Raw genomic sequence first — 12,170 nt, 5'->3', positions numbered from 1 at the left:
ACCTTCATTCTGAATATGGACAAGACTTCCCCTGAATACAGTGTAGAGCTATTTGCACACAGTGCATGTTGTATTAGTTATAAACCACTTAGAAATAATTTGAAGTACTTTGGAGGGTGGTGAATACTATGCACGCACAACAGATAATTTTATATGCTAGACCTGAGTGTCCTCAGAATTTGATGTTCTTGGAGATGTCCCAGAACCAAACCTCCAAGGGTACTGAGTTACGTTTGTTGGTCTTAATATATACAATGTAATCAGTATGTACATTTATAGATGTATATGTATTACTAACGCTGTAGAATTTTAAAATTGAACAAAAAGGCAAAGCAGATTGCTCTATAATTTATTGTTTCATTTTAGAAATGAAGGCACTATCTTACAATATGTCATTCAACTTACTTTCACATTCATAATATCACCTCTCCTCAGATGTGAGTTTTGGAATTTATATTTTACAAAGAAACAGCATTTGCCCACTATGCGCAAGTCCCTAGCTTTAATATTAATACCTAGCACATCCAAACAAACAAATCAGAACCTGGGAGTGAAGAAACAAAGTCTAGTTTTATGGATTGTAAAGCTTGTAAATGTGGGAATTATAGGTGCAGACCTATGTGGGGGATAGCATTGCCATGGCTTCATGCTGTTGGTACCATAACTATCTCTATTTGATGCTCTTTTTGACTTTCTTTTCCCATTTTTGGAATGGTCTTATGTATCCCAGGTTGGCGTTGAATTCAGTGTTGCCAAAGATGACCTTTAACCTCTGATCTCCTGCTTCTGCCTCCCAAATGCTTGGATTGCAGTTGTGCCAGCACTCCCAGATTGTGCAGTGCTGGGGATTGAACCCAGGGTTTTGTGCAAGCGAGGTAAGCACTCTACCAACTGAGCCAATCTTCAGTCCCCTATTCTGTTCTTAAGTAGGAGAAAATTAGTTATTGGGAGCCAAGAATCCTTGACAGTTTTCTAGCACATTTCCAAGAACTTGAAAGTTAGAACTCAAGAAACTAGACAGCAAAATACCAAATAATCCAACTAAAAATGGGCTACAGAGCTAAACAGAGAATTTTCAACAGAAGAATCTCAAATGGCCAAAAGATATTTAAGGAAATGCTCAACATCCTTAGTCATCAGGGAAATGCAAATCAAAATGACTCTGAGATACTATCTTACACCTGTCACAATGGCTAAGATCAAAAACACTGATAACAGCTTATGTTGGAGAGGATGTGGAACAAGGGGAACACTCCTACACTGTTGGTGGGAATGCAATCTTGTACAGCCACTCTGGAAATCAATATGGTAGTATCTCAGAAAACTGATAATCTCCCTCAAGACCCAGCAATACCACTCCTGGGCATATACCCAAAAGATGCTCAACCACACTACGAGGACATTTGCTCAACTATGTCCATAGCATCATTATTTGTAATATCCAGAACCTGGAAACAACCTAGATGCCCTTCAACTGAAGAATGGATAAAGAAAATGTGGTATATTTACACAATGGAGTATTATGCAGCAGTAAAAAACAATGACATCACGAAATTTGTAGGCAAATGGATGGAACCAGAAAGAATCATCCTGAGTGAGGTACCCAGACCCAGAAAGACAAACACGGTGTTTACTCACTCATAAGTGAATATTAGATACAAAGCAAAGGATAACCAAGCTATAGTCCACAACCCCAGAGAAGCTAGGTAAAGAGGAGGACATTAAGAGGGACACACATGGATCGCCCCAGGAAGGGGAAAAGGTTAAGATCTCCTGGCTAAACTGGGAGTGGGGAATAGAGGGGAGGGAATGAGATGTGGGAACATGAGGGCTTGAGATGGCCCAGTTCGGGGAGAGACAGGGAGGGAATGCAATGAAAGAGATATCTTGACAGAGTGTACCATTAAGGGGATGGGGAGAAATCTGCAGTTAGGGAAAATCCCAGGAACTCACAAGACTGTCCCCAGCTAAGACTCATAGCAATGGTGGAGAAGGTGCTTGAACTAGCCTTTCCTGAACTGAGACTGGTGTCTACCCTAATTGTCATCATAGAACCTACATCCAGTAACTGATGGAAGCAGATGCAGAGACCCACAGCCAAGCACTTGACCAAGATCCTGGTGTTCAGTTGAAGAGAGGGAGGAAGGATTATAGGAGCAAGGGGAGGGGGGGGGTCAGGATCATGATGGGAAAAACCTCAGAGATAGCTGACCCAAGCTAGTGGGATCTCATGGACTCTGGACTGACATCTGGGGAGCCTGTGTGGGACCACACTAGGCCCTCTGAATGTGGGTGAAAGTTGAGTGACTTGATGTGTTTGTGGGTCCCCTGGCAATGGGACCAGGACTTACCCAGGTACAGGAACTGGCTTTTTAGAGCCCATTCCCTATGATGCCATGCCTCATTCAGCCTTGATGCAGGGGGGAGGGGCTAGATCTGGCCCCAACTTGGTATGCCAGCCAGTGTTGACTACTCGAGGGAGGCCTTACCTTCTATGAGGAGGGGATGGAGGTGGGCTAGGGGAAGGTGGGGGGGGGAGAGAAGGGAGGGGGAACAGGTTGGTATGTAAAAGGAAAGAAATTTTTTTCAATAAAAATATTATATAAAAAAGTTAGCATTACAAAGTCTTAGGCTTTGCCTTCCAAAGCCAGTGAGGGAAGACACTGGAAAGAAGACAGTGTTTCATCTTCCAGGGATGGTGCACACCCAGTGACCCATCTTCCCTTAGTGCTGCCTGAAGACTGCTTCACTATACAAACTGTTCCAGAGAGAGAAACAGGGGTGGAGTGGGCTGTAGCAGGTGGGAAAAGCAGTGGCCCTTGGGAATTCTTTGGCTCTCAAAAGGCAATGTTGCTGGGCTCTAATTGTAGTCGTGAAAGGGAAGATTCCGTTAGATGGCTGAATACAACTTCAAGGGGATTTTTACAAATCCTATTGTATTGTTGTAAGAATATTTTGTAAAATGGTTTGTACCTCTGAACTTTACAGTAGATTGGCATTGTCTTTCTTGACCTTTGGGTAACATTTTCCTCTGCTGTAGTTTATTATTAAAGATAAATTGTTCAGTTCCCCCCCTATTGCTATTATTCTTTTTCTCTATTTTTCTGAAAGAACAACCACATTTACTTCAAGATATAGTAGACATAGATGTCCAAGGTATGCTTGCTTTATAGGTTCAGGGGCCAACATACTGTTTATGTAATGTACAGCATTATATTTTTATATAATGATTTTAAAATCCCCCAGATTTTCTCCTAAGTGTATTCTTTTCTGTAATGCCCAGTTGGAAATTTTGCGATAGTTTTTGGGAATACCCTTCCATATCATGTAGTAGAAAGAATTAAGCTAAAATGGAGACCCAAATTCTGGCACTGCCAAAGAATTTGATGGGAGACTTTAGAGAGGTCACTCAGAGAAGCCTTATTTCACCACCTCATATTTAAACTGAGTGAATTCTGAAATATCTCTACAATGCTTTTAAAGGTCCGATTCGCTGAAGAGGGATTTCCCCTAAACCACGAGCTGTTTCATTACAGCACATCCACGCGTCCTTTGAACCTCGTGGTTACTGTTGCCCGAGGTCAGAGATGGGATAGGTCCAGTATCTTTCTGCTGCCAAGGAAATGGCCCTTTTGGCCACCCACTGAGAAAGCAGTTAGTACACAGCCCGACTTTTATCATTTCTGCCTGCTCCTGCACTGGCATCTTGGAAGCACACAGAGTGCTTAGTGTCTACTCTAGATGTAGATGCTGTGCAAGGCTATCACAGTTCAGGCCCGAGGGAAAAAGCAGCAGAGGGGCTGCTGCCAGGTTCTCAGGAGCTGCGCTTGCTCGCGCAGCAGGGAAGGGGAAGGGGCGCTATTCTGTAGCTTTGTTCTTTGAGACAGCTTTTGCCTCTGTAAATTTCATGAGGCTTAAGAGTCAGATAATCCCCCCAAACTGTAGGCCATCCAAATGTCAGACTCAGAATTACTAAATCTTAACTTCACCAGTTAGAGTTGACTCTACCTGGAATTAAAACTTACCTTTTTTTTTTTAAAGAAATCATCTACCTCTGACACACAGTGTAGAACATAGGCAAACACTGGTTCAAGGCAGAGGTAGTGAAAGTCATTTTTAAAAACAAAAAGTAAATATTTGAAGTGTTTTTCTAAAACATAGGAAGATCATTTTCACTTAAAATGTGTTAGCATGGTGGAGAGATTAGAAGCTGTAATTGAATAGCATATTGGAGTAACATTTAAATAAAAGATTTTATAGCTAGCTCGCTGGAATTTGGGCTGAAGCAAGTGACTATTAAGAGCTTCACTGTACTTTCTATGCAGATATTTTAAAAAGTAAAGAAAGTTGTTCAAGAGTGATTCCGTGTACCTGAGATACCCACAATAGAGCAAGAGGATATCGCTTCTATACTGTATTCTGTTTCTCCAAAGATGCATATCTCATCTCTGTGTAGACAGGAGAGGGGATCTTAGTTAAGCTGCGTGTTCATGTGTGTACTATAAAGATGTACATTAGTTTATATTTAGAGATTGCTTTTTGAACAAAGATTACTAAAATACAGTAATATGATAAGGATGTTGATTCAAGAAAAAAAAAACCCAAAGGAACTCTAAATAGTGTAAAGTTACCACATAGGTTGTTAGGTAAAGGTCTTAGAAGCTTACATCTTGCCTTGTGAGACTGTCTGATGTTTTTTACCCTAAGATTGGCTTCAAGCTGTCATAGATGCACCATAGATTTGATATTTGCTCCAAGCACATTTTTATTGACTTATTTCCCTTCTACGCTTTGATTTTTCCTTGGTAAAGGAGTGTCAATAGCTGTCTAAGTGTATTCTGTAATAGCGCTCAATGGCTATCTCCTTTGCACACTTTACAGCTATTTTCTCATGTACGTAGGACAGAGTTCTTTGAACTAAACTATAATTAGCTGATCCACAGCTGACGTACCTGAGGCAGACCCATGTTAAACACCTGCCCAGGAGCTAGCAGCTTGCAGAGCTGGGAGTTGGACCCAGGCATGTCTGTCTCTAGGCTGGACACTTGCAATAGTTTGGCTCTGGAAGTTCTGCCAGCACCGCATGTGGTCGCCGTGTCTCCCCCTCCAGCCCTCCTGTTTGCTCAGCAATGTCATAGACCTTTCCCTGAGCACGTGAACATACAGGAGGAAAAGATACAGGGGGGAAAAGCCCCAAGCAAGTAAGACACAGCTACAGGTGAGTGTGACTGACTTCACACACCAAGCATGACAGTCCTTGACATAGCTTCTTGAGCCAGTCTTACTGAAATGATTACACACCACCAAGGCCCCATTCTTCCTTGTCATTTCAAATCCTTCACATCATCTCCGTCTCTTGCACCCCCACCTATTCCTTAGCATCCTCCAAGTCAGGGTCTAGTGACTTGGCGGAGATGAGGAAAGTCTTTGGGTTTATGACCTCAAATTCTAGTTCCCCTGGCTCTAGCTGAACTGATCTTTTTACCTCCCTTTACAGAGTCTACATTCTGTTTCTCACCACAGAAGTCAGATCTTCTCCAGTTAAAACACTATGGACAGCTATTCTCCCTGTATAATAAGTTAGACCTCTGTGTTCAGAGAATCTCCTGTAAGTCCCGTTATAACTCAACCTAAATGAAAAGGAGATGAAACAGAATTGGAATTCGAGAGTGAGAATGGGCAGAGGAGGAGGGCGATGATGGCGGAATCAGAGGGAAGGGGTAGAGGCAGTATCACTTTCTTACAGTGGTTTCACTCAACCGAGATACTGGCGGACTGTCTCTGGCTGTCCAGTAGAGACAAATGCATGCTTTTCCAGGGTTGATGGCTGTGGAAGGGGCTGTGTGATTTTTATGACCCTCTTTTCTCTAGGAGAAATTGCCAGCATACCAGAGATAGGCAGAATGAGCAGGAACACCTGTTGACCTAGCTGGGGTCCTGCCATGTTGTCAATAAGAGGCACTGTTTCCCACTGCTTCTAACCCTTCCCTCACCCACACAGAGACTGTAGTCTTGAGGTTGCTAGACTTTCACCTTGCTGAAGACTCTGCTGCTGACCCAGTAAGCCACTGATGACTAGGGGAGGGAGCACTGGGGTGACGGATGACACTGTACTGGGACAGGGCTCTGTCAGCTCTCCCATCACAGTCTCACTTGAGCTAAAGCATAAATGCCATCAGGAAGTTACAGCATTATACGTGACCATTGAGCTCCATACTGCTGTACAGTAATCCCATCTGTATATTAGGCAAAATGCTAGGCTGAAAACCCAGACATCTTGGAAATGTTTATAAAATTAATTTATATTCCTCAATAGGTTCCAAGAGTCTAGACCTATTTCAGTAAACAACTCTTGCTTTTGCAGTATATTTCATAGTTACAGTGAATGTCTCATTCATGTTTTGTCAAAATTTTCTGTGCCCTTGGGCAGAAAATTGCTTGTAAGATTGCTAAAATAGAACTGGCCTTCTGAAACAACCATATGATGGTAACTAATCTCAAAAGAGGATGTGTAAAATTACAGCACATAGCAGGTGACATCCATCATGTTTGGGGTTACGGAACACCAGGGAGAGGAGGGCTCTTTTGGTATTGGCTGTGTGCTCTTAGCTTCACATTCCTCCTCAGTAAAATCAATGTATTAGTCTCTATTTTATAAGGTTTTTATGTAGATGAAGTCATGTATATATAAATCCACACACACATATATTATATGTATATACGTATGTATATGCATACACACACATATGCAAATGCACGATGTGCTTGGGTTTCCATGATTGCATCATGATAGGTATCTGAGTAAGGGACTGCTCTGGTAGAGTGTGGAATACTCATGGGATATTCTGAGGATTATGGTATCGCTCATTAGCTAATGGAATGAGTAGAAGTGTACATCTGTGCTTGTCAAGGAGCGTGGAGGAAAGGCTTGCAGACGCTGGAAGCCAGTTCCTGTGGATGGAAACAAACTGTGGGGATTGTTTCTTATTGCTGATGTTGTCCTTTGACATTTCAAAACAGACCTTGAAAGAGGAACGATAAGATTTTAACAAGTGGGTAGCTCCTGTGGTTGGCAGTCATTTTGATACTCAAGAGCTGCGTCAAATATTACAGCTGAGGAGGACTGGCTTCTGTGTCATGTCATGTGGGCATCCATCGGTCACACATTCCTAAAAGCTACTGTGTTATGTTGACAACAGTGATTTTTCTTGAGAAATGCGTATTTGCCGATGATTCAAAGAATTGTGTAAGTGGTATGGTGGAACTGTTAGGAGAGATGGAGGAAATCACTTAATGAAGGAAATATGGAGGGTGTATGATTTCTAATGCAGTAAGTTATGTCCTCTGTAGGAATGGAAGTTTTTTTTTTTTTATTTTACCTTTTACAAGCAACTTTTATAAACAGAAATCTTGCTAGATTTATCCCGCCAGCTCAGCTGAGTCATTGAACTTTACAATTCTTAGTGAGGTGTGGGCAATATTTTAAATTTTCAGTTTTTCACATTTTCTAACTAAATGTGCAGTTCTGACATAAGCATGAAAAGATCATTACAGCTAGGATTATGGAAACAGAAATATATATGTACTTAGTATGTGAGAATTAATCAAGTTTGCAAAAATGATGTATTCTACGAAGATGGGTTTGGGTGGGAGAACTAATGTAGAAGAAAACCAAGAAGAAACAGCGGCTTTTGGAGGCTGCAGTTCAAGAAATCTTTCTAAATATAAGACCAAAGGAAAGCTGAAAAGACTTCCTTATTTTAAAATATTTCAACTTCAGCACTATGAAAGTGCACAATATAAAAGGAAATGACAAACCATGAAAAATTATAAAAATTATGTTAGTGTTAGTATCTGTGTGAACTTCTTTTTTGGGGATGGTTGAGACAGGGTTTCTCTGTGTAGTTTTGGTGCCTGTCCTGGATCTCACTCTGTAGACCAGGCTGGCCTCTGCCTCCCGAGTGCTGGGATTAAAGGCGTGCGCCACCACTGCCCGGCTCTGTGTGAACTTTTTAATGTCTTGAAAAAGTTAGTAAGAAAAACAAGACAAACACTCCTCAACCAAGTGCAGGCAAGAAAGCACAAAAGTAAAGCTTTGATTTTCCACAAACACAGCTAACTTTACAAATCGGAGAAATGAATTCTATAGCATGAAGGTTTAGTTTAACATAATTGACAAAGCTATTAAAAGTGATACTCATTTCCAGGAATGGACACTGCTGTATGCTATGGAGGTTGGAATTGGCACACCCTTCATGGAATATTTATCATAAGGCTTAAACATGCATAGCTTTGTCCTTTAATCAGAGAAGTGTGCAAAGAATGTATACAATACGGGCATATTACTTAAAGCAATCCTATGAGATTAATAGCTTAAAATGATAAATTTTCACTGGACACTGTAATAAGTAAAATCTAGTGTTAGGTTCTCAAATTGGTCATAGGATCATGGACTGTCATGTCTTCATTAAAAAAATCATGGTTTTGAAGATATGCAATATGGGAAAATATATACAATAAAATATATGGGAAAAGTAAAGACCCTTGGATAGATAGGTGGATGGATGGATGGATACATATATAATAGCAATACTCAAGGCTGACAGAAAGTACTCCGCAAAATGGTAGGTTTAGGGGTGTTTAGGGATCTTCAAGAGGTGCAAATGTAGGTGGGTTTAGCCTTGTTCCTGCATTTCATTAAGTAAAAATAATGTGCTAAAATAAGCCAACATTAAAATAACTGTATTAGCAACATAAAATACACTACTGATGTAAAAAACTACACTTGTGCCCACTTAATTATTAGTAATGATGAGAAACTTCTTATTGTTATTGAACAAATGGAGGCTTCGTTCCTCTGCTGTTACAGGTGCTGTTTTAGTTCTTAATGCTGCTGCTGCTGCTGTATGTGAAAGGGAAACATAACTTGCCTAGCATTCTAGCAAGGGTGGAGGGTGGGAGGATGGAGAAAAGAGAATTGACACTCAGTTCTTGTGTGTGTGTGTGTGTGTGTGTGTGTGTGTGTGTGTGTGTGTGTGTGTGTGCTCGAGTGGGCAGCACATGTGTGGGATGGAGCCGGGGAGGACCCTGTTCTCTGTGGTCTTGCAATAGGACACAGCCCTTAACTTTGATTTTTCTGTGAAATGAAGATACTCAACTATTTAGCCAACTTTGAGACAGACTACAGACACTGACCCTTCTGTGTAGATGGCGAAACCATCCCTTCCCCTTGTTTTAGGAACCAGTGCACCCAAAAAGGCCTATATCAGAGTTCTGCGAACTCTACAGTGCAAGGGGCCTCGACTATCTGATCTTGTTTCCAGAAAATACCAACACTTAATGCTTAATATCTAAATTTATTATTATCTGATCGCTGAGTTCACTTTATATGGAGCTTAGGATTTACTTAATTTTTGGTTCATGAATATCAGTTTTCTTTTCTTTTCTTTTCTTTTTTTTTTGGATCTGAGGACCGAACCCAGGGCCTTGTGCTTGCTAGGCAAGCGCTCTACCCCTGAGCTAAATCCCCAACCCCTGAATATCAGTTTTCATAATGGCAGGATACCAATAATGGAGTAGAGAGAAAGGAGGTCCTCAGTCACGTCTGCTTATCACCTACTCAGAATACAGACGAATAAATAAGGCTTTGAAATAGGAAATTGAGTACCAGGTATCCAGTGTATCAGGAACACGTTCTTGGGGCACATTCTTGGGGCCATTCTCTAACAACCACCTAGGTACTAGAAAAGACAGGAAGCTTCTGGAAGTAAGCAATGTGTAATAATAACTGCATGCTGAAGGATGAACCACACAGGACCCCAGGACAGACATTGGCACTCTGCCACCGGCTGAGATGGACAGAGCTGTTACTGAGCTGTTTCAACCCGATCTGTGTGACAGCGCTTCTGGAAGGTCATGGGAGAGCTTCCCAGCAACTTACAGTCACTGATGATTTCCAGGGAGGGCAAGAAGTACTTGTCACAGACGATAGACACTGCCATGAACATGTAGAGGATGATGAGGAAGTAGATTACTATGCCTCCGTCCATGCTCTCCTGCTTCGTGAAGAACCCTTCGGGAAACTCCGATGCTGGAGAGGCAACACATTGCGTGCTGTTTCCTGCTAAGGAAAAGGAGATCGCAAGATGTTGGAGTTACACATCTCAAGTCCACAAAGACAAAACTGGGTTATTTGGATGTAATACTGAGAAATCGGTGGAAATGTGAAGTATGAGTATGATTCAAAGCCTTACATAGTCTTTGAAAGAGATTATTTCATGAAATAAGCTGATAGGGAAGAATCAAAGAATTATTACAGCACTTCTGTGTGTTGCTTCTAAATGGTATTTCTGAAACTGCCCAAGAAGAAACCATAGCCCCAATGAGTAAAGGTTTCTGGCCACTGTCCAATGTCATTTTCTGTTGTCAGAGCCCAAGCTGTCCTCGGACGTTCAGAGAATCATTCCCTGCTGCAGAGTTTCTAGGAGGGAAGAATGCTCTGATAAATTCTCCCACAAATAAAAGTGCAACCCAGTCCACCCTAGTCTCTGTGAACTACTGTAAAACATTTGAGAACGCACTGGCTCATCAAGAAGCAGCCACAGAGCAGACGCAGCAGGAGTCGGGCGGGGCGGCGGGGTGGCATTCCCCTCTGTCCCATGTCTAGATGTGAGACTGGGGTGTCTGGACCCACTGTCGACCTACCTGTGGCGCTTGGGAGACGCTGGGGTAGGGAGACACCACGGACAGGCAGGTATGCAGAGACCCAGAAGATCGCGAACAGCAGGACCCTTCTTGTCCAAGCTGGGCCCCATTTCGTCTGCATTTCAGGCATGCTCTTTGCAGTGTGTGGTTCAGGAAGGGAGCAACGGAGGCTTATGCTGAATCATGTGAGGAGTCTCCTTCCTGCCCAGTGCCTGCCCGGGGGGCACGGCTTAGGAGGCCAACACAGGAGCCTAGCTCCTCTGATCAGAAGACCCAAGCTCCAGGGAGGTTGGAGGAGTTAGGGAGGGGCGCAGATAAGCATCTCCAGCTGTTTCCACACGGGGTCTCTGAGGGCAGGCCCAGGCCGCCTGCGTCTGTGCTCATGCAGGATCTATTGAATGTCTTCATACTAACACTGCCTTTGACTTCCTCTGGATTGACGAGGACAATGGGATTGCATGATACTGCCCCTGCTTTCTTTCCAGCCCTTGCTTCTAGGAATTGTTTGGGCTGGTGTATATGTACTGCTTGGCTAGCAGGGCACCTGTAGTATTTTTATTGGATCACTCATCTTCATCTCCAGTTAGAACTAGTGGCAGAAAGGCCGATAAGGAGGCGACTGCACCAGTGGAGTCGGGAAATGAGGGCGGCTTGAATGAAGGAAGCAGCAATGGGCATGGAGAGAAGCCCACACGCCATGAACTATGAAGGAGACAGGATGGATGCTGTTGGATCATAGATCAGCTGTGCTTTTTGCCAGAAGGAACTGTATAAAATGCTAATTGGACAAGGCAGACAGCGTTCAGATACATTCTATAGCTTGCCAAGATCCTGGAAAACCTCTGGCAGTGGCGTGGCTGATGGCACAGGGTCTGAAGGAGACCTCACAGGTTGAGTTTTAGCTATGTGTATTAGTTGTGTGACCTAGGGCAAGGCACTTAACCTCTCTGTTCCTCCTTCCCACTATCTGTAAAACAGGGATTACCTACATTTGGGTTGGGTGAGTACTACATAATAGATGCATGTAATCTGTTGAGGACAGTCTCTTTCATGTGGCCAGTGTTCTGTTATCTTATCACTGTCTGTCTGTCTGTCTGCCTGCCTACCTATCACTTCTTGGGTTGAGATAAAAGCTTCCACAAAGAAATTCTGTAGCTTTGCAACTGTTGTGGTCCCTTTGCTTTGTACATAACATTGGTGTGGCGAGAGCAAATTATGTACATGTATGCAATGATCAAATAATAACTGAAAAACTTTGAAAATCGATGTGCCAAGCCTTTGACGGAGAAACTGCTTCATCTGGTGAAAAGAGCAAGCTGCTTCCCCGCTGCTCATGAACCTCGAGCACTGGAGCTTTGCTAGGAACCTTCCTGGTGTAAACTCCCAGACCCTCAGCTCTCTGGATGTGCTGTGTGGTGCTCAGGCTGGGACGCCGAGATATCCAAATATAGACAAGAAGAGTCTGT

General features: G+C 42.7%; 1 protein-coding gene across 1 annotated transcript; it reads right to left on the bottom strand.

Moving 5' to 3' along the window:
• Window positions 1-9,852: 9,852 nt before the first annotated feature.
• On the bottom strand, window positions 9,853-11,437 carry LOC128102483 (sodium/potassium/calcium exchanger 5-like). The gene is made up of 2 exons (XM_052726281.1): window positions 10,705-11,437; window positions 9,853-10,123 (listed from the first exon to the last, which is right to left on the bottom strand). The coding sequence occupies exons 1-2, from the start codon at window positions 10,832-10,834 to the stop codon at window positions 9,867-9,869; spliced, it is 387 nt and encodes a 128-aa protein (XP_052582241.1). The 5' UTR covers window positions 10,835-11,437; the 3' UTR covers window positions 9,853-9,866.
• Between the last annotated feature and the right edge of the window lie 733 nt (window positions 11,438-12,170).

The sequence above is a fragment of the Peromyscus californicus genome, unplaced genomic scaffold, assembly GCF_007827085.1.
Source record: "Peromyscus californicus insignis strain IS unplaced genomic scaffold, ASM782708v3 Scaffold_7__1_contigs__length_154581171, whole genome shotgun sequence".
Lineage (NCBI taxonomy): Eukaryota > Metazoa > Chordata > Mammalia > Rodentia > Cricetidae > Peromyscus > Peromyscus californicus.
This window is presented reverse-complemented; position numbering and strand designations above follow the sequence as displayed.